Source organism: Benincasa hispida, chromosome 2 (genome assembly GCF_009727055.1).
Source record: "Benincasa hispida cultivar B227 chromosome 2, ASM972705v1, whole genome shotgun sequence".
Classification (NCBI taxonomy): domain Eukaryota; kingdom Viridiplantae; phylum Streptophyta; class Magnoliopsida; order Cucurbitales; family Cucurbitaceae; genus Benincasa; species Benincasa hispida.
In genome coordinates, this window is record NC_052350.1 from 49,911,460 (window position 1) to 49,934,545 (window position 23,086).

The 23,086-nt window shown below is 35.5% G+C and overlaps 1 protein-coding gene across 1 annotated transcript; it reads right to left on the reverse strand.

Annotated features, from left to right (window-relative positions):
- Window positions 1–2,494: 2,494 nt before the first annotated feature.
- On the reverse strand, window positions 2,495–21,836 carry LOC120070618 (myosin-17-like). Its single transcript, XM_039022432.1, has 39 exons — window positions 21,368–21,836; window positions 18,814–18,942; window positions 18,381–18,524; window positions 18,134–18,279; window positions 17,017–17,173; window positions 16,830–16,888; window positions 16,224–16,383; window positions 15,963–16,112; window positions 15,750–15,886; window positions 15,519–15,665; window positions 15,199–15,300; window positions 15,068–15,125; window positions 14,878–14,979; window positions 14,645–14,682; window positions 14,411–14,537; window positions 14,154–14,324; window positions 13,908–14,039; window positions 13,668–13,777; window positions 13,468–13,528; window positions 12,757–12,934; window positions 11,465–11,670; window positions 11,179–11,298; window positions 10,962–11,060; window positions 10,622–10,843; window positions 10,003–10,142; window positions 9,464–9,581; window positions 9,325–9,375; window positions 9,157–9,237; window positions 8,858–9,028; window positions 8,568–8,723; window positions 8,273–8,479; window positions 7,948–8,085; window positions 7,793–7,863; window positions 7,577–7,676; window positions 7,445–7,501; window positions 7,309–7,365; window positions 7,128–7,208; window positions 6,931–7,010; window positions 2,495–3,211 (listed from the first exon to the last, which is right to left on the reverse strand). The coding sequence occupies exons 1-39, from the start codon at window positions 21,368–21,370 to the stop codon at window positions 3,088–3,090; spliced, it is 4,590 nt and encodes a 1,529-aa protein (XP_038878360.1). The 5' UTR covers window positions 21,371–21,836; the 3' UTR covers window positions 2,495–3,087.
- Between the last annotated feature and the right edge of the window lie 1,250 nt (window positions 21,837–23,086).

Here is a 23,086-nt window from a genome sequence, read left to right on the forward strand (position 1 = left end):
TTGATGAGAATATCTTTACTTCATTTTGTGTTTGGGTCATAGTTCTAATTTTCCTTTTCATGGCTCGATGATATTTGAGAATTCAACCTTTTTTTTTTATTTATTTAATACTGCACACTTAACCTTCTTTTTAAGGAAAATTGAGCAATCCGCTTTGATACAGTTATATTCCTAAACTTTTTATTAGGAGTGTTCATGGATTTTGAAAGATTGTTTGAGTTATAAATTTTTTTAAATTCAAATAACCCTTATTAAAAAATAAATTCAATCTAACCCAACTATGAAATATTTAGGTTGAGTTAGATTGGGTTAATCAGGTTATTTATTTAAAATTTTGTTTAAAAAAGAAGAAAAACGTAAATATGTAAAAATCTAATTTAATTATTTTTATATGTTAGAATTAAGATTAACAAGATAATGAAACTTTTTCTTCTAAAGTGCAAAGAAATTATTTTTAAGAGTTGTTGAAGAATAAATTATTCAAAAAATATTAGAATTAAATAAAATTAAAATCAATATATATATATAAATAATTGTGTTATAAGTAATTAAAAAATATATTTTAAAGTTAATAATAAATTCGGGTTGGTTTATATTGATTTGGGTTATATTAGGTTAATCCATAAACTAACTCAACCTGTAAAATTTTCATTTATTTAAATCCAATTCAAGTACTTTTCATTTCATGAATCGCTCTAAAATTATGTAATTTGTTACGATAATACTTGTAAACAGCTTCATGTGCCATTTGTAAAATTGTCTCAACCAATTCATAGAAAAAAAGTTATGTATATATACGACTCATGAACAAGGGTAAATATAAAATTTGAATCAACTATAGGGATTTATTTCAACAATTAATAGATTAAGGATTAACTTATTAAATTAAAAATTCAAAGGTATAATCATAACAAATTATGAAGCTAAGGAGGTGATTGATCAAATTAAAAAGTTTAAGGGTATGATTGTAACAAAACCCAAAGATCAATGGACTTATCTACAATTTTTCAATTTTTTCAAAAATTACTTTAAAAATACTACTTTTATCCCTATATTTTTTACTTTAGTTCATTTTTTCCTTTAAACTTACAAAATATTCGTTTTGATCTCTGTATTTTCAACTTTTGTTCATTTTGGTATATGAACTTTCAAAAAGTGATTATTTTGATCCCTTAAAAATGAAATGGGAAATGAAAATGAAGGAATAAAAATGGTCACTTATTAAAAGTATAAATACCAAATGAACATTTTGAATTTTGAAAGTATAAGGACCAAAATTAACTGAAGTTGAAGATATTAAGACTAAAATGAACATTTTCAAAGCATAAGTATCAAAATGAATCAAAATAAAAAATAGATGAATCATAGGAGTATTTTAACTTCATTTTAATTTCTCTAAAAAACATAAGAAATTTAGAAACAGTTAATTAAGTCATGCATATATTTAATTTAGGTTAACCTATTCGTTTGGGAATCAAAGTGCAACCGTAATTAGATTACGTTGTAAAAAGAATAGGCTGCAATGATAATAAGATTACCTTTCATGGTGTTTACCAACATTAAATGGGAATAAGAAATACATTGATTATATTTACTTTTTTGTTAAATAGAAATGAAATTTGAATGATTACCAGAATATGTTTTTATATTTCTGATTAGTTTTATGATGTTATATTCATAATTCATTCATTTTATGCTTATTCATTTTTTTATTTAGTAATTACAATTTATATTTAATAAAATTTAATATTTAAATAAAAAAAGGTAGGATTTTTAAAAAAGAATAGTAACTATTTTTAATTTCGTTAATCTAATTCAAATCTAAAAATCTAAATAATGAATAATATTTTTTTTCTTGTTTTAAAATAATAATAATCTTGCTCTCAATCTAAAACAAGCGCGAGAAGTATTTAGAATGATTTTGGCCACATAGTAAGGGTCGAGCCAGAGCGAGCATGAACAAAAGCAAGATGGAGAGAAAAAACAAGATCAAGCGTAAGCAAGAGTGGAATGGAGAGTTAGAGAGAGAAATTAAACAAAATCCTTAATTATATAAAATCTTAATAACGAATAATATATTCTTTTTTGTTTATTAAAATAATAATAATCTCACTCTACAATCTATGGTAAGAGTTAGAGAAAGAACGAAAGCACGACTGAAGTTGATATGTCTGAGGGATCTTAGACTATGTATGAAGATAGTCATATAATGAAGATGAAGAAGTTCAAACTGAGGGGGTAGAGGTCCAAGAAAATGGTAGAATGTGTAAAAATTATGTGTAGATTCCTTACAATTCAACGAAAGGTAATTAGAGTACCACCTCGTGTGAGAGCAATCGAATTGTTGGATTGATGCACCTTAATCACTCCACTAAAATTGTCTTGTAATTAGCACAATCATACAAAAAATGTTTGTTAAATGGAAACAAATTTTTATTCAGCCAAACACCTGAAGATCTTGGCCTAAATAATCTGAATCATAATGTGCAAGTGATTAATATGTAATAATTGCCAGCCTTTTTATTCTTGGTGCCTTAAAAGTACTAAGACATATGAGCAACAAAATCACAAAATACTGTACTAAAAACCCAAAAAAGAAAAAAAAGTACAATGAGGAGATGCTATCGTTCTTGTTCCTACTTCTTCCGGAAAAAATGAAAAATTACATCACACTAAATACAAATTGCTTCCACAATCTAACCCAAAAAAGAGGCCTAAAAAACAGCCATTACACCCAAGGACTACGGACCTTAGAAAAAAAACCAAATGAATATAAGAAAGACCACTGTAATGGTGATCATTTTCTGGGTTTTCTAGACTCGTGTTTGCTTCCATGGTAGCACATGATCACGCTCGGTGACATGGCTTCTGGACAACAAATACCCTCTCGATGTCGATATAACATGAGGCAAAATAAATTCAACCAAGACAACCATTCGAACTCGGTCGCTAGGTCGACAGAATTTAATATAACTATACACATGGAATGGTGACAAACAATGAGTATATGCACAGAGTTGACGCGCAGTTTGTCGTGCTAAAGCAGACAAGATTCTCACCCTGATAAACCATGATCAGCATAGGGCATTACTCTGCACGTTGAAGCAAAAACCCGAACCCGGAGTTCTCTCGTATCAGCGATGGAGGATCTATGTCTGTTACATCTACTTGTTTCATTGTTTTGGAAATATCATCCACAGAAAATGGTATACTGCATTAACAAGAAAAAGAACATAAGAATCCGTGTTTATTAAAGCTGATGGCACATAAAATACAGAAAGCATAGTTGAAATAGAGATATGAAGGAAAAAAATGAAAAAGAAAAAAAAAACCCAAATATCAGAAATTTTGCATTCAGTAGCTTTTATGTTTTTTAGTTGGTAAGGAAAACACTTATTTTTGTTTTCTTCAAAATATTCAAAAGCCAGCAGGGCCAGGGCTTCACATAATGCGCACACCTAGTGACCTAATGTGCGCCTGCCCTTGATGTCAGACGTGTGCCTAGGTGTTCGCATGGATGAGCTTTTTGGGCTTTTTAAAACAATGATAATAATGGAATTTATCAGACCATACAGATTATGTAACGACCTGGCTCACTAGGACTTAAACTAGGCCGTTACTATAGACATACATGCATACAATTCAAATTGACGTCTCTTGATGACTTAGTAAAACCAAATAAATAGCATAAAATAATTAAATTTATTAAGGCTAAATAACTGAAATTCATTTAGCATGGTACTCTTTAAACCCATAAAACAAAACTCGAAAATTGTTTTTGAAAAAGTTTTAAATACAAATACCAAAACTTCGAGTTCAAACATCAAGACTAGAAATTTTAAAACATAAAATCCTGGAAACATGAGCGGAAGCATGACTTATCCTAGTGGCTCGATCACAGGAACTCCAAAGTTAAGCATGCTTAGCCTAGAGCAATCCTATGTTTGGTGACCTCCTGGGAATTTTCCTAGAATGCATGTAAATGAGGACAAAGCATGCTGAAAGGACTTGTGTCGGTTTATGAGGACAACTTTCACTTCTAGAAGCATTCAAGACACTCAAGGACGACATAGCCAGGTTGCAGGGGATGCAGAGGAATGTCGGGGTCATCAGGTGCCAAATCCGAATTCCGAATCCTGGTCCAAGTCCTGGTCTGAATCCTAGACTTGGGGCCTTACAATTGGTATCAGAGTCCATGTTTTGGGTTCTGAAGACTGACTTACTATGTAAGCCTAGATAGTCCCTGTGGCCCAGTAACGGATTCTTCGTCATCGCCAAGTATGTCTTACAAGTAAGAGATTTCAATATGATATGCATGAGATTTAATTTGATGTAATGCCTTAGTAGACGTGTTTTTTTTGTTAAGGGATCTAGTGAGAGCTAATCTTTAGGTACATTTCAGGTCATGGCACCTAAACTCAGGGTAAAAAGAAAGGTTAGAGGCAGGGTTCAAGACCCCCAAGTGCAGGATCCACAAGTCCAGGACCCTTCCGTGTCGGGAGTACAGAAGGATGGAGCCGATGAAAGTCAAAATATTCCGATAGTTCCGAATCCACCTGGGGCTCAAGTTGATGAGGAGGCAATGGCAACACGAATTGGGGAAGCTGTTACATCATCCTTGATGGAGAGGATGCAAGAATTTATCTGCAACACAGTGGCAGAGCAAGTAGCTCAAAATCAGACTCAGCAGGAACCGATACCACTGGTACAGGTGCAACCGACTCAATCACAGAATCAGAACGTGCAAGACTTGTCTCTTGAAGCTAAGCACTTGAGGGATTTCAAGAAGTAGTCCCCATACCTTTGATGGGTCGCTAACGGACCCTACAAAGGTAAAGATGTGGATGTCCTCCATTGAGACCATTTTCCACTGTATGAGACCATTTTCCACTGTATGAAATGTCTGGAGGACTAGAAGCTTTAGTGTGCAGTATTTATGTTGACTGATGATGTTGAAATTTGGTGGCAGTAGACCGAGAATTTTATTGACGCCAGTGGAGGGTCGGTTACATGGAACCAGTTTAAGGAACAGTTCTACGAGTAGTATTTTTCTATCGACACTAGGTATAATAAGTAGGCGGAGTTCATGAATCTGAAGCAAGGAGTCTTGTCTGTGGCAAAGTACAAACGAGAATTCACCAAGCTGTCTCGTTTTGCTCCCACGTTGGTGGCCACAGAGGAGGATAAGATAGAAAGATTCATCAAAGGTCTGAAGGATGAGCTAAAAGGTCATGTATTAACCCATAAACCCACCATTTATGCAACGGTGTTACATATAACAGCCAAAATAGATTCCACTACAGGAGGGGGAAACGTGAGATCAAAATAAGCAAGATTGTCTTCACGTCGGAAGAGGATGGCAAATCAGAGGCCTCCAGAGCCTCCACAAAAGAGTCAGAACACAAACAGATCTCCACGGCAATGGGGGCAACAAGGCTCCCAATCTGTAGTTGTTAAAGAGGATAAGTCGGTCTGTTCAACATGTGGTAGACATCATTGGGGACGATGTCTAGCCAATACTGGGTTTGTTTTCGATGTGGCCAAAGAGGGCACGTGTCGGAGAAGTGCCCCAAGAGGAATGCATCTGATAATAGGAGCCAACCTACAAGCTCGAATTAGGGTGGTTCGAGCCATCAGCAGCAGCAGGGTAGAGTGTATTCCACCACTTGACAGGAGGCTGAGAAGTCCGACGTCGTTGTGACAAGTACGCTCCCAATCATGGGACACCATGCATTGGTTTCGTTTGACTCTGGTTCATCTCACTCATTCATATCATTAGCATTTGTAAAACATGTCATGTTAGAATTAGAACCCTATGTTCTATCAATTTCTACTCTGTCAGGAGAAAGCATGTTAGTTAAAGAAAAGTTAAAAGGCATGTCAGGTAGAAATAGCAAATCATACGTTAAATATGACCTTGATAGTTCTAAACATGCGTGATTTTGATGTGATATTGGGCACGGATTGGCTAGCGGTAATCATGTCAGTATAGACTGCTCCCACAAGGAGGTGATTTTTAACCCTCTTACGGAAGTCAACTTTAAGTTTAAAGGGGCTGGAACCGTGGTCCTGCCCAAAGTAATTTCAGCTACAAAAGCCAGTAAGTTGCTTAACCAAGGTGTCTGGAGTATCTTGGCTAATGTTGTTGACACTAGAGAGGTTGAGGTCTCCTTGTCTTCGGAGCCAGTAGTAAGAGATTACACAAATGTTTTCCCAGGTTTACCACCACATAGAGAGAGATTTTGCTATCGAGTTGGAGTCAGACACAGCTCCTATCTCGAAAGCTCCATACAAAATGGCTATAACAAAATTGAAAGAGTTTAAGATTCAATTGCAAGAGTTGTTGGATAAGGGTTTCATGCGTCCGACTCTGTCATTGTGAGGTGAACCAATGTTATTTGTGAAAAAGAAAGATGGTATTAGAGAGGAACCTCCCTCAGTAAGATGTGGTTCAGGGACGAACCAACTGGAAGTTGGTTGGTGTGTAACGACCCGTGTTCGGGAGGGGTACATGAATGAATCGATATCACATCCAAATGAAAGGAATCCTAAGGACATGAAAGTATGGTTAAGAAAGGTTTAAAAGAATTGATAGTTACTACCTATACCAATAAAGTGCACCTTCTTTTTCGGTGGCTTAATCATAGGAACTCCAAAGTTAAGCATGCTTAGCTTGGAGCAATCCTATGTTGGGTGACCTAGGAATTCCTAGGATGCATGTGAATGAGGATAAAGAATGCTAAAAGGACTTGTGTAGTTTGTGAGGAAAACTTTCACTTCTAGAAGCATTCAAGACACGTAAGGACGACATAGCCAGGTCGCAAGAGATGCAGGGGTATGTCGGGGCCATCAGGTGCTGAATCCGGATTCCGAATCCTAGGCCTGGGGCATTACAAATTGAATGTGTAGCAATTTGAATGAACATTGTACCTAGAGTCATCATCCAACAGGAATGAGCTAATAGCATTGTTGGAGTCTTCAGTCATCAGAATTCGCATACTTGAAATAACCTGCATTACAAAGATGGTTATCAAAATAAGGAGAGTTTGCAGTACAACAATCTGAGAATACCAGAACAGTAATTCAAAAGCTAAGAGAGAACTGACGATTCTATCTAATTAACGTACTTCCGAAGAGACGCTATGCGTGCCATATTTGTCATCCCAGTACATTGTACTGATCCTATATAACTGTTGAATGCTAAGCACCTGAGAAGCAGTTGATAAAAATATGAAAAACATGTAATGACACTAAAGTAAAGGCTGAAATTATTTGCAAAACAAGAGGCAAAGGAAGCAAAGCACTAACAGGACATAGGTCTTTTGTTATCTCATTCAATGTCTTTTTGGGTTTTTGATGTATAACCTGAGAAGGAAAAGAGTCCAAATAAATTAGGCAAAATCATAGATTATTGAAGAATTGAGCTTTATTTAAATAATCTTACAAGGAATCCAACAGCCTGCCTAATGTGCTTTAGTTCATCCCAGGCAGACCCGGCATACTGTACATGAGAAGTTCGTTAGAAAGGGCACTTAAATTATCTCAATGGAATCGACTTCGCTTTCCGATTACTTACCTCCTCAGTTGCTGCAGAGCACCATTGTTCTAATTCAGACAAGCCAGCTTTCACATACTCTCCATTGCTGAACGAACAACACTCGCGCCGCAAAAGAAGGCTGCAAAACAAATTAAATTGACAACTTAAGACTTTTCAAAGTGAAACGGGAAAATTTGACAACTGGCCTGCAAGATATACATTGCAATTACAAAATGTTGAGCTTGATTACATTACCTGTTAAATAGTTGAACATTAATAAATGAGAATATCTGAGTGTAAACTTTGCGGACCAAGAATGGAGGTACCTGCCAAAACCGGGCATAAGATCACGATTCTACTCGCTATAAAGATGATGAATTGTTTGTATAATATGATAACTCAGAACTCACATAGTTTGCTTTCATGATCTTCAAATAATTATTTAAGCTTTTCACAATGCTTTGCCAATGTGCAATTAAGGCTTGCTGAGCCATAGCATTTGCTTGGGAGCGTCCTTTCACTAAGCTCGCCCGGGATGTCCTAGGAGCCTACATTGAATAAAGTGTAGCTGATTAGTTCTCACTACTTTAGGAAGAAAGTCTCATCATTGAAGCATAACATCACATTGAAAAACAATGATAATAAATGAAGCTCTGCTTGTTAACATAATGTTATGACAGTAATTTCTTTATCTTTCTATAAACAGTTAGAAGGATGAAAAGATTTGACAACTACCTGAATGCATAATCCAAGTAAGGGCGAAATCTCTTTCTTTAGGTTGTCTCTTATCATTCCATATATTTTCTCCAAAAACGCTGTAAGCTGCTGCTTAAACAACAGTGCTGGATACTTCGCCTCAACCTGCCGAAAATCATCCAATCTACCAAGCCCCCGACCATTAAGAAATGATAGTCCAGCACTTTGTGGAGATGCCCTTAATCCCTATAATGTGCAGTGAGGAAAAGAAAGGTGATTAAGAAGAAATAACAATAAAATATGAAGGCCTGAAAGAATATAGTTAGTGTCATACTTGAGACATCCTTCCAAAAAGAGAAGCTGAACTAGTTCTCCTCCTTTGAGGAGTCAAGCTAGCAGCTCCACTAGCTTTGAGAGTATGTTGGAGAAGCAACAACAACGTGGATGTATTAGATAACCAATAAGTTAATACATCATTGTTATCCTGGACCTTCAGTAGAGTTAAAGCCACAAGTGTCAATAATATGTAGATGACATCATTTATTTACATCACCAGAAAGAAATACTAATGAAAACTGGCAACTCAATATAGCCAGTGTTCCAGAAGCAAACACTGCATCTCACCTCTATGGATGAAGCTATTGTTTGAATGATTCGATCGAATATGCTGGTTCTTTCAACTTCAAACGACCTCCAGTGAAGAAGACATTTATATATGACACAAGCAGCAATGGGTTTGCCTCCAGAAAATCCCAAATCTTGAGATATGCACTTCACTAGCAGATCCTGGTTCTCCTGAACATCATAATACATCACAAGAAACAAACAAATTACTCTCAAACACAAAGGAGAATCAAGTTTGCATAAACCTCCCAGTTTCTATTTTTTCTTCCTTTTTAGTGATGCTAAGATGCCTGTCTTACCTGCTGCTTCTCATTAAGTGATTTCTGTGGTTTTTCCTCTGATTCGGGCTCACGTACATTCGATAATGCAAGAGTTGTATCCTGATACATAGAGTGTATAATTTAAGAAATACAATTTCTATATACCAAAATTGTTCTTTTGTTCCCATACAAATTAATTTTCCTTACCGATGATACTTTGGCCTCTCCATGTGGAATATTTCCATTCTCTGGTGTCCTCTGAAATTTCAACCAAAGATTGGTGGCGTTTCTTAGAAGTAATATTTTATTTAAAAGACCAGAGCATCATATGAATATGACACTATACCTGAATAATCATTGACTTCGGTCTTGCAGATAAAGCTTTTCCTGTTGGTGACATCGTCAAGGCTTGTTGACGAAGTACCTGGTTCTCTGATTCTGAATTTGAAAGCTTCTCTTCAAGCCTAATGCAGAGAATAAAGTTTCGTTTATCGACATTAAAGCATGTAACCAGTCTTAAGAGAACTTTCAAACGAGCAAGGAACTAGCATTTTTCGAACAATTGACATGCATGAAAGAAAATGGAAGGAAAAGATAATTGTTTGGGAAACAATTAGACACGAGGGAATCATTGCGGGGAAAAAAAAAAAAAAGAAAAGAAGCCTGAACCAAAATTACTAAAGATTGGTATAATTTTGAACGGTGTGATAAAAACTTGTCAGAAGATCAAATAAATTAAAGAGAAGAAATCACAAAACTGAACTTGACACTACCGGCGAAAGGAATAGGTCGAGCCAAACATATTAAAGTAGCACAATACCTTGTAGAAATTCAATTTGATGAAAAACAAACAATAGACGAAAAGATTTGATCACTCTTACGAACCTCTGCACCGACTCCTGAAGTTGATCCACCTTCTGGTCTGCATCTTGAAGTCTTTTAGTCAGCTCCACATTTTTGGCTTCAGCTTCTGTACAAGCTTTTCTAGCTTCTTCAGCTGACGATTTTTCTGCCAGCAGCGAAGCCTGTAAATCTCTGGGGTTAGATTATCCTCAAGATTTGAGAAAAAAATGTTAAAAGCTTTACCATTGAAAAAGAATTAGCGATCATAAAGAACTGTGACAAATACAGAGAAATTCACCAACGACCAATAACCAACCCTAGACCCTCTGATCCCCTCTTATCACCAATAAATAAATTTTCTAAACCAGGACAATCATTACTTGTTGGCTTCAAATCTATTAGAGTGGCCAATTTCACAACTCAAATTCATTTCGATTTTCCTCTAGCGATCAAGAATAGTTAGAGCTATTTTGTGGAATTGTGGGTGGCCACCATACTTAGAAGGGAATGAAAAGGTATTTCATACAGATTATTCTCCAATATTTTGGTCTTATTATTCCTGTCAACATGCATTATATAGACTTGCAACTCGCCTAATATGTATATAGTGATGAATTGTTCCCAAACAAATAGTACAATTGGCAAAATGGTTGAAACCTACCTTCAAACTCTCCACCTCAGCCATTAATGAATTGATTTTTTCAGTATCCTCAACAAAAACTGGAGTTTCCTTGACAACTGGAGGTGCTTCTTCAATAGCTTTCCGAGCAGCCTCTCGCTCTTTGATAACTTGAGCATTTGCTTCTTCAACTTGTAATTGCATACTGTGTAAAGCATCTTGTAATTTGGCAATTTCTTGGGCTTTCTCCTCTTCCAGATCAGTCTACAATTCAGTGGAGAAAAACAAATGTATGAATTGCCGCTGAACAATGTAAAGCATTTTGTTCCCCAACCCAGATCCACACGTCACATTAAACGAAAGAAAGTAATCGAGAAATTACCCTCAGCCGCTTCTCAAGTTGCAAGCGCCATGTAAGTTCTTCTACACGTTTTTCTAATTTGTCTTTTGCTTCTTTGAGAGCACCAGTTTCCCTTGCAGCCTTCATGCATAGAAAACAAAAATGAGTGCCTTAATTTATTCCTCCCACAATTTTCTTTCAATCAACAATTATCCTAAATATAAAATAAACAGAGTCAAAATAAGTGGTGTGTTTGAACCATTTTCAGTTTTCTTAGCTCCTTTCGTGCAACCCTTCGCCTCCAACCACACTGCGTGTACAATGCAGCCTTTTGGAGTCTCGTATAGTAAGAATACGCCATGTGACAACGCAAATGTGCCTGTAAGTCACCCATTAGGAATCAGAATCCGATCAACATCTAGGTACTACAAACTAATTTGATAAACAAAATGTTATCAAATGAATATAGTTCTCAATAACAGATCTTCGAAGTTTTAAATTTCATATTTTCATATAACCACTCTAAAACAAACAAGAAACAGCACCTGAATGATAATTGCTGCCTTGGTACGCTTTCTGAATCTGAATTCATCACGAGCCTTCATTGCCCTTAACCCTGTTTGCAATGTGATTGCAGATGAGAGCAAATCTAAGTATGATTTCCTGGCAATATATCGCTTGAAACACTTCTGGATCTTTAAAGCTGCTGCTTCCCGTCGCAACTGCTCAAATAATTTTCGAGCCAAAACACCTGATTGTAAATTGAAACAGACATTAGAACTTTAATAGGAAAAATTGAACTTCATATATCTCAGACCATGAGTTGAGGGAATTAATAAATGATTTTACATTGAGGAAAAAACAACTTTTTCAGATTGAAGAAGGCAACTTCTTTTTGGTGTAGGAAACAAACAAGTATGCATGACCATAATCTTAATGCCTAATGGAACAACTTCTTTATTGAATCTACGCTTCTACTAGCCATCACTTGGAGCAAGTTATCACCTACTTTTCTTAATTATAAACTTAACACCCTTACTAGTCAATGGAGGCGTTTTTTGTAATTGTCTCTTGATATGATCTTCTTTTGTATCCCATTTCAACATATCAATGAATGGTTACCGTTTGCTATCCCGGAAAAAAAATGACTATGTACCCTGCCCTTGAAGGGGGTTAGAGATTTTTGGACCATCTCCTTCCAGCAAGTCACAGCTATCAAATGGGAAGAAAATATGAAGCAAGATTATTTCATTAAATCTTATTGTTAGCATCCCGTCAAGAAGCATCAAATCAACCCCTTCTCACAAACATCTTCAACATTCCCCTACCGCCGTGCAAAAACTTGGCCACCAAAGAATAACAGTTCTTTATGGAGAAAGTGAGGTTAATCTGAAAGAACTTGACAGAAAAGGAAGGCATCATGAACTAAGCTCAAAGATCAGCCAGATTTTCTCCCAAGAACTTCCTGAAGAAGAGCAATTAACCAACAAATGATTTGGACTCTCGTTGTTCACCCAAAAAAGAACCAATTACATCCCACCATAAACATCTTTAAGACTCCAGACAAACCAATTACATCCCACCATAAACATCTTTAAGACTCCAGACAACCACAATGCACATACTTCCAGGAACACAAGTAACAAGTGGTTAAACAATTTATATAAATGAAAATATGGGATTCCAAGACTGTCATTGGTGTAAGCCACTTAAGTTTCTTCTGTCTCTAAGAACTCACAACAATTTCATGTTCTTGCTATGCTAAAGAATATTTTAAATTCAAAAAAGACCAAAAAGAAATGAGTATGCGGTATTCTGAGACAGTCCAAGAAAGTACCTCGAGTAAATGATTGCACATGTATAGCAGCTTTCCGTAACGCAACAAACTCCTTGCGTGCAATAAATGTTCTAATTTGCATCTGAATTGTTCTGGCAGCGTTGCTAAGCACCTCTGTTCTCTTTGCATCCAGAGAAGCCATCTGCCCAGCCCTCAGGAAGATTTTTGTCTTACCAATCTGCCCAACACAGAGAACAGATAAATTAATCTTGGAGATACTCAAAACCTTAAGAAACTGGAAAGCGCTCAGAAATTTTCAAGTGAAATTTCGAGTCTCAAACAAGCATTACTGTCAAAAGAGTTACTTGGATATCCAACCCCATGAAGGCACATAGGACCTTAGACACTAGACTCAAAGTTTCAGTAAAAGTATGTATGGTTAAACACAATACGAGGATGAGGTTCTCTGTACTGAACATAAACAATCCCTGCTCTGCAGTCACCGAACCAAAACTCATCACAGCTGAAATTATCAGCAAGAGGGATTGATTAATGAAGCAATGATTTGAATAAGCAAAAGAAAATGTGAGTGTTTGTAGTTATCAAAACATCATTCGAACCAACTGCTTCAATCTATCGATCCCATTGGATTTCAAGAAATTAATCTCATAAAAGGTATCAGGGTGTTGGAAACATGAGCTTCAAATCCAACCAAAGAAATGGCCAAGGACCTTCGAAAAAAATACAAGTTTACAGCAATATTGAAATCACCTGATAACCTTTCAAACCCATTTTATCCAGGATCATCTGGCATGCTAACTTGTCATCATAGCTGCACATATGGCAGTAATATAAGACTGTCAGTGCGCAAAGAATACTGAGTTATTTCTCCTCTCTTATTTCAACCCCTCATTTTTCTTTAATTTTGTTAAGAGAGAACTATGTTGCAATAGGGTGGTAAATTAACTTACTTTCCATCCAAAACTTCTGGTGCAAGTACCCCAAAACGTAGGAGGAACTCGTAAAATGTTCTTCTGGTAGGATATCCAGCACAGCTGATCCTAATTGCTTCAAGGACACCCTAAATTGTATAAAATCACCACATAAAATTAACAAAAAGGGCTATGACAAACTATTGATATTTTTTTTAAATAACAAAACCAGATGAAGTATATGTGCACAACAAAGCCAATGTGACATTGTATACTCACACCACAACGTAATTGTTGGATAACATTTGAGTTCTCAAAAATAGCAGGCTTGAGCGCATTATTTGGCTTTACACATCTGATGTAGTGAGGTTCTGTTGAATTTAAGGTCTCCATTAAAGATTGAAGTTGTAACTGCATAATTAAGAATGTGAAAGCATCATTATTTTTGTCAAACCATACCAATCCCACAACATAACATGAATTTCAAGTTAAACAGCAAAATTCGAATAAATACAGAAAGCGTACTTTAAAACGTGAACCAATGGAAGAAAATTTTGAGGATTTTGCTGTTTCCTCTGGTTGCGGAGGAAACAAAGCTCTCGCAAACGAGCATTTTGAAGTTGTCAAGAGGGCCTGATGTTCTGCTACCACATAGTCTTTGTTTTTGTCCAAAAATAGATCTGCCAAATAAGTCACCTGAAGATTTTTTTTTTTTTTTTTGAGAGGGGATGCATTTAAGCCTGGAGCATAAGAAACTAAGAAACCAGCTGAATATATCTCACCTCTCCAGCATAATGAGATATTGTAAAACTAGTACGAGATAGCTTAGGCTTAATGAAGCGCTTGTTGTTCTTGAAAGTCTGGTATAACTTCTGAGCAAATGTTTCGTGTGTAGATTTGGGAAACATGCTGAATGGAGCAAAAAAGAGAATGAAACATGAGAATGGAAGGAAGAATCAAAAATATTTTGAGGGAGTAGACAGAAGTTAATACTGATTAAATATTAGCTGGCATACCAGGCCTCATCCAGAAGTGCGATAATTCCTCCTGGTTTCTGTGAATGAAGAACTGTATTTTAATTACTTAAATCTTGTACTTAGAAAATAAAAGAAATGAGTGCTTTATTAAAAATCCCTCGTTCACATCAAAACATGAGTTTGCATAAATATTAAGATCTGACATGCATGATTAAAATATCTGCAAAATGATAAATAATAGTGGGGCAGGTGGGGGAAGAAGAGTTCAACACCTTTTCAATCAGATCCAAGACATCCTGGTTATCAACAAACTCGATATAACTCCAATTGATTTGCTCTTTGGTATATTCCTCCTGCTCCATTTTGAAAACGTGCTGCATATACACAATCAACCAGAACTTCAATCAAGCTAGTACTTAAAAAGTGTCTTGCAGTGAAGTTTACAGATCCAAGTCAACCAACCTGATTGAAATGTTGCTGCAGTTTTTCATTTGTAAAATTGATGCAGAACTGTTCAAAGCTATTTAAACAAAAACATTAATCAATTGCTAGTAACATATAAGATTACTCAAGAATTCACCAGTGACAATTACCTGTTGAATTTAAAACTCTCAAATCCATAAATATCCAGAACTCCAATCAATGACTTAGAATTTGGGTCTTGCCCAATTGAATTGTTAATCTTCTCCACGAGCCTACAGGAAAGGTTTCAAAAAAGAATGAAGAACGGAATCAAGAAGCATTTAATGCATTCACATGCAGACTTCTGAAATATCCTTCTAGGTTGATAAATCATCTTTATGGATTGAAAAATAGACAGAGATGAAGAAATGAGGGTTCGCAGAAAAGCAAATGTGTAAGAGGAAGGAAGGACCTAGAGATCCAAACCCAACCTCGGGACTAGAGAGATTACCAATCAAAGAGTCGTGAATAAATCGTTTTAGCCAAGGCATCCCTACTACCCAAAGCAGCCACAGGATCAAGAGTTCGAGTTATAACCTCTTCTGGAGTTACCATAACACGTTGAATCAGTGCTTCTTCCAAACTCTTTGCATCACACCTAAATTAAACATTTAGAAAATGATAGCTCTTGAAGTATTAATAATGACTAAAACAACTTACGTAGAAGTTTCAGAAAACATACTTAAGCAGTTCGGCAGTGGTATTAAGATGGAATCTGGATTTTTCATCCTTAATGACTGAAGAATCAATTTCCTCTCCCTTTGCAAATTCAATATTTCCAAGATGCAAAATTGCAGCTACAACCCTAAAAATTGCCTCCTGAAATGGATTCATTATCAAAATTTTGATGCAACATGAAGCACCACAACACCACAAAAAATTACTGAAAATTAACCTGCTCCTCCTCGCTGATTCCAACTACATCCATAGCCCTTCTGGTTGCAAGATATTCATGGCCATCGTTCACTCCATCCAACTCAAAGCAGTTAGATTGATTTAAGTAGTGGAAGGATTTAGGGTCTGCTAATTTATACTTCTCCCTTTCCTGGATTTTGTCAATGCATTGATTAGAATCAGGTCTATAAGCTCGCATCACTACTAACAACTCAGTCCACTATATGTGAATCATTTACAATTTTAAAGTTGAGAATTTTACCTCAGGAGGAGCTGCACAGAGAAGGTAAAAGCAATGATAATTTCTTTCAGGATCCGAGATCTGACATACTCGAGACCTTTCAAGCAAATAAGTTCGAACAGCTGCCCCAGATATTCTCCCACTCTTATCAAATTGGATCTCAACAAATTTACCAAAGCGACTGCATTTCAAATCACAATTACCAACTCTTCATAAACTTTTTGAGCAAGTAAGTAGTTAGCATTTAAGAACGTTCTGTCCCTTGCACAAGAACATTCAATGACAATGAAGCAGTGAAGACATTGAGTTTCAAGGATTGGATAAAACCAACCACCAATAATCATTGATCACAGAAATGATTATAATTCTGAATTCTCACAGATCGTTAGACATGTGAGAAGTAGACAAATATAATTTCATATATCATAGACCATGCTACAAACCATATGTAAGAACAGAAAAATGAATGATTTCATAGATGTCCCAAAATTTATTTGTCTATCGTCTGTGAAGATAACTATTTCTCGTGATATTTCTATTTGTTTTCTCAGCATGACCACATCTTAACTTTACATTCAACTCAATAGTAGATAATTCAAACATATTCTTCCATGTAGAACCACTCACCTTGAATTATTGTTCCTAACAGTTTTTGCATTTCCAAATGCTTCAAGAACAGGATTGGACTGGGAGGAAATGAAAAGGAATGATCATCACAGGCTTCAGTTATGGGAATGCAAGTAGTTCTCTATAATACATAGTAAATATAAACTTTCGCATACTTAAAATGATAATAAAAAGATCCTTATCATACTTCTAGGACTTGTTGTTCAACAGTTCGCCCTTCCACTCCAGATCGACCTCCAAGGTATGCAAGATACCGCATGAGCATCTTCGTGGTCTCGGTCTTACCAGCACCACTTTCTCCGCTAACTAGAATTGAATTGCTTTTTCCTTCATTAATCATTGCCCTGTAATGAACAGAAGAAGCTAGTAAACCCAAAATCGCAGAGTAAACAAATGGCTAACAGCATTTAGCCCCTAAATCAAAATTATCCTGACATCCAAACTCTGACGAAACAATCAAATATGTAACTTAAAAGACCTTGCTAACTTATACCAAGAATTACATTCTATGAATATGATGACGTTTAGGAAATAAAAAAGAACATAAGATGTGTATTTATTAATAATAGCTTTACAAATGAAGAAAAGTTTTTGTCAAAATTCATTCTTCTGGTCATTTTTTCAATCAATCTTAAAGTAGTGCCATGCTTTATAAAGATTAAAGAATGACAGTGTGAAATGACTACAAGGTAGCTGTTAGACCCCCAATTATTAATACATATAAAAGAAGGGGTGGAAGGGGAATTACACCAAGGATCTTAAATGAGAGAGGGAATAACCGTGAAAGGGAATAATCATGGAAAGAGAAAAGGGGAAATAACCGTATGGGAAGAGGGAGGGACTACTGGGGTCCTATAAAACCAAAAGAGGAAGAAGGCAGAAGGAGAGACCTATTTTGAGGAAAAGCTCAAATAGCTTTGGGTATCAGTTATTTTTCTTTCATTTCTTCTTTTCACTCCTCGAATAACTGTGAGGAGCTTGTTATTGTTCTTTTCTATTTCTTGATTGTATCAGTCTTACTGTCCTTTTTTTCATATCAATACAACTATATCAGAGCTTGTGCTCTGTTCTTGTTCTAGTTGTTGTTGGGTTTACTGAGTGCAGGAATCAGATGCCTAACAGCAGCATTAGTCTGCCCACTAAAGTAATTTAAGAATACAACTGGACCAAGAAATCATAGGCTGTGCGACAACTAAAGGATACCAAATGTATTGAATTGTTACTTAAGCTACTTTAAAAATATTAAATAAATAAATAAATAATGTCTGTCTGTTATCCCACCTCCCTCTCCCCTCCAAAGATACCTGTATGCCACTTCAGCAACTGCAAAGACATGAGGACTTAGTTCTCCAAATCCAGTTCCTTTGTATTGTTCCATCATGTGAGTATCATAAAGATGAGGTAATCTTTGGAATGGATTTATTGCAATAAGTATATTTCCAGTGTATGTCTGCACGGATGTTAGAGGTATGATATGCAATTAATTTAAATATCTGTTATCTGGATATATTCTTATTGCATGCCCAGGAAGAAAAAATAACAGTTTCCTACATAGATTTCGTTGAGTTCATATCTGGTCGCCAAGTTGCTCAGAACTCCAGGTTCATGCAAGTATGACAGCTTTGTCATGTCATCTACACCTGCAGCAGGTGCTTCAGTATCCTTGGGGAATATCTTTGATATATTGGTAACAACCTGCAATTAATAGTCAAGTATCAGTTCAATGGTACCAGCGTGACTATGATGCCACAAAATCATTTATTGTTTTATCCAGGATATCATCATTTCGAGGAAAAGTAATGGAGAAGAAATCAAATGCACATAAGCAAATGGTCATCTATTCACACTTCACCTAAGATGCCGAAAATGAGAATAACTATTATTCGTTAGAAGTATTGAAACTAAAATTTTGATTTATGGCATGCATCATCTGAAAAGACATGCTGGCATGGATATTAATTCATATGCTGAGTGCTTGACTCACTGTTTTCCCATTGGTAGCCCGGACATGAACTTCCTCGCCATTGATGCGGAAAACTTCACCGTCAATCCAAGCTAGTTTTGGGTCTTCAATCCAGACATGAGAACCTACAATGATGTTAACTGGTCCACTCTATTTACAGAAAATCAGTAAAAGAGGTGTTAGTGTTCCAACAGTAGTAACATGCAATTCAATAAACATATGCAATTGAAAAAACTATTAAACAGAACTTTTAACTTCATCCTAATATAAATCAACAGAATTGTATGGAGAGTGAATCTGAAATAAGATGGATTTCACAAAAAGAATACACATAAAAGGATACTTAATATTAAAAACTGCACTTGATTGTAGAAGACTTTCATTTTCAAGTATGACTTAGAACTCAGATCTTTGTTGATTAAATTTAAAAAAAAAAAAAAAAAAAAAAAAAATATACGAATATAGACTTTGTATAATCAAAACATAAAAAAAAAAAAAAAAAAAAAAAAAAAAAATAGGAATGATGGGCAGGAGAATTGGAATATAAATGCATAGAAGTCCAAGGCCTTCTTGGCAAACCAATGGTTTGGAGCTATATGGAAGACTGAAATATCTAAGCAAAAGTTGGGTTCCTATCTAGATTCTTGATAGGAGTAGCTGAAACGCCCCTAACTGATTTGAAAACAGATTCCCAGATTTAAAGTTATCTGCATGCAGTGCCATATTTATGCTAAGGATTTAAAAGATGGCAAGGACACTCCTTCCTCAGATTCTAACAAGGATTTTGAAGATAGCAAGGGAACTTCTCATATCCTCAGACTTTTGGCTGCTTCCTTTGGTTGTTTGATGAAAGTTCTTCATGTTCCATATCAAAATGGGGGTATTTAGGAAATAGAAGAAATCTATTTCTTTTTTGACAGTGTACTTTAGAACTTGATGACATAATTGTATAACCTATAGAACATGTCCTATTCAAGTAAGGTCGTGTACTCAGAAAGGTTAAGGATGAGGTTATTCAAGGAGTTTGTTGACTAGCTACTTTACACCATGTTCATCAAGTCTAAAGTTGGAATTTAATGGTCTTCGGTAGTCTATCTCTGTGAGAAATCTGGAGAGGGGAACTCAAGAATTTTTTTTGAATTGGGCGAGAGATTGGTTAGAATTGTGGGATATTGTTCATTTGCCCACTACCATTTAAAGTTCTCTATTTGTAACTATAATGCTTCTTTGATATATACCAATTGAAGGGCTTTTTTTAAGGCTCTCTTGGCTATTTTCTCTTCTTTTCAACTTTTCATTTTTTCAATGCTTCTTATGAATACACACACATGCAATCACACTACATAAGACATAAGGAGTAATGTCTAAGGAATTATTTTCTTTTTAGAAACAATTGCTTTCATTGAGAAAAAAATGAAAGAATACAAGGTCATATAAAAAAACAAGTCCGCAGAAACCCCTCTCAATGTCTAATCATAAGATTAATGATAGATCAGGGCATACAGATGAGGATTATAACAATGAATGGCAACATCACCGGGAAGAACTCTAACAGCAATTGTAGTTGGATGGTAAATGATATTATGGAATTTGATCACATTCCAACTTAACAAAATTAATAGGTTATACAACACAGGTTAGAGTTTCAAGACAATTTGTGACCACTAACAGAGTATTATACCAACATCACTCAAAATTCCTGCAGCTGATAAGAATCAATGCATGCCCCAAGAACTTAACTCTAAAGCAATCACTCAGTACCCCAGAAGGATATTCCATCATTTGACATGAAAATGCTTCAAGGAGGAGAAGACTAAATGATTGTCACAAGTCAACAAAAACACCAACTACCATTTGATTCACTGACATGATAAAAAATCTCCATGCTAGAACTACACCAGTTTTTACAACTTTCCCCCTCATAAGCATCTGTGCAATCATACTTGTCCACTGGTATCTTATTAACTTCAAAATGACTATATTTGAGCACATGCACCTTCTCATAAAAACTAAATGGCAAAATACATAGTCCCTTGTACTTGTTATCCACCAACAAATGCCTAGATAGGGAAACTCCATTTGTACATAAAATCATGAGGGGAAACTACAGCCCAATGTGAAGTACAATATCGAAATATGCACTGAACCAAAAAAAAATGGTCGAATTGGCTAACAAACAGGTTGGGTTTGCTTTCATTCTCCAGTTCAGTTTATTTCCAGAGGTATTCCATATTCCAATTCATTCTATTTAATTTAATAAGTTGAACATATAATTACAAATATTCCTATCCATACTTTGGAGGAAGAGAAATGAGACCGGCATGCATTGGCAATATAGTTTGAGCTCAAATTAAAAAAAAAAAAAAATGGCGTTCAAACCACATTCGATTGAAAATTCTACCCAATCATAGTACAAATTCAAATTCCAAATTCAACTTAATTCTCGGAACAGCTGAAAATAGCAAGCTATCCACCTCATATACAAAGAAATGAAGTCAAAATGGTCATAGAACCGAATAAATCCATCAAATTACAATGTAAACAAAACAAATATCAAGAATTCCATTGAAGTTACCATGGTGATTGTAAACAGAGATCTTCCGCGTTAACTCATCCAATAAAGAAAAGAGTCAAAAGGAACCAAAGACTCGGCGAGCCAGATCGGAGCAAACAAACAAGTACCCACAAAGCTTCAACAGCTGAAATAGCCAAACACAAAGCCACCAGAGCTGAAGTTCACAAAAGGGTATCAACAAAAACCCCTCAAAAGATCTTCCTCAGCCGCAAACTCGTCCGAGAGAAACGGAACCGAACTCGGAAGAGCTAGATCGGATTGAAACCGTTGATGGGTAAGAAAGAAGAAGACCAAATATTGACAAAGCTTCTTCAAAGCTTCTTCTCCTTCCTTTCTCTCTGTAGAAAAGTAAGACGAGATTGTTTATAAACGAAGGCAAAAAAGGTTGAAGCAGCTTCTCTGGTGAAGAGAGTCTCTCTCTCTCTAAGTTTTCTCTCTCTAAAAGTTAAAAAATTTTGTTCTTTATGATTTTTGGGTATAATTTTTGTTGGGTTTGTGAAATGGTGAGAGCTCAGCTGGCGCTGGTTCAACATTCGTGGCCTCCACATACTGTATGTCTCAATTACTCATAATTATGCTCTTAAACCGACATTAGAGAGCTAATCAAGGACCCTACGGTCTTTGCCTATCTTTTTCCTTTTATTTACGTCATTTGCCATCGCAGTTTTTTTTTTTTTTTTTTTTACTGCCCCATTATTGGCCGTTTTACCTTTTCAAATTACCAATCAGCTTAATTCCTTATCTCCATAATTACTTCTCTAATTAAATTTTCAATCCATACCGATAACTTTATATATATAGCAATTTTGATGCGAGGATGGAAATGTTGGGAATGCCATCAAATTTTATTGATTAGATGATAAGGATAAATAAATAGAATTGTTCGCAGAGAAAATCACGATTATTTAAGTGAGATTGATTGACCCAAAAATTTAAGTTAATGGGTGAAGGTAAATTTAATATTATATCAGCTAATACTCTCCTTCACGTATGAACTTGAAATACATTGAAGGCCCAACGAGCGAAAATCAATATTAATTGGAGAAGAAATATCATTGCAAGGATTTGAACACAGGACTTCTTTGATCACTTGCTCTGATATCCTTTTAAATCGCTAATTAACCCAAAAACTCAAACTAATGGATGAAAGTAAATTTAATATTATATCAACTAACATTATAGAATGGTTTCCTTTTGTGTGAGAAGTGAAGCAGAGTCATCTAGATATACTTTGTTTTATAATTTTTACATGGTTATAAGTGAATAACTCCTTTTGTCGTTGTGAAATGTTTGAATGACTCGATTCATTTGAAACACAATGTTAAATCATCCCATATAGATTAGTGGAATCTGAAACTTTGAATGAACAATAGTGCGTATTTAATTTACGAGTTTTGTGGTATTGTACATTCATTTAATGTACTTAGTAATTCAAATGGCTCCAATACATGCCCTGTGATAACATGTTATAATGCATGTATTCAAAGCGGTTAGGTTGAAAGTACTAACCATATGGTAAGACATAAACTTTTTAGCATTTCATCTTGAGAGACCACGGTGATGGTGTATGGGATCTATAATATATTTTAAACGTACTATATTACAAATCAGATGGTATAATAGTCAATCTGAGCATATGCATTTTTTTTAAATTCAAATGTTGAAATCTTCACTTTTATTTTATTTCTTTTTTTTTTTTTGTCCAAATAGTATAGAAGT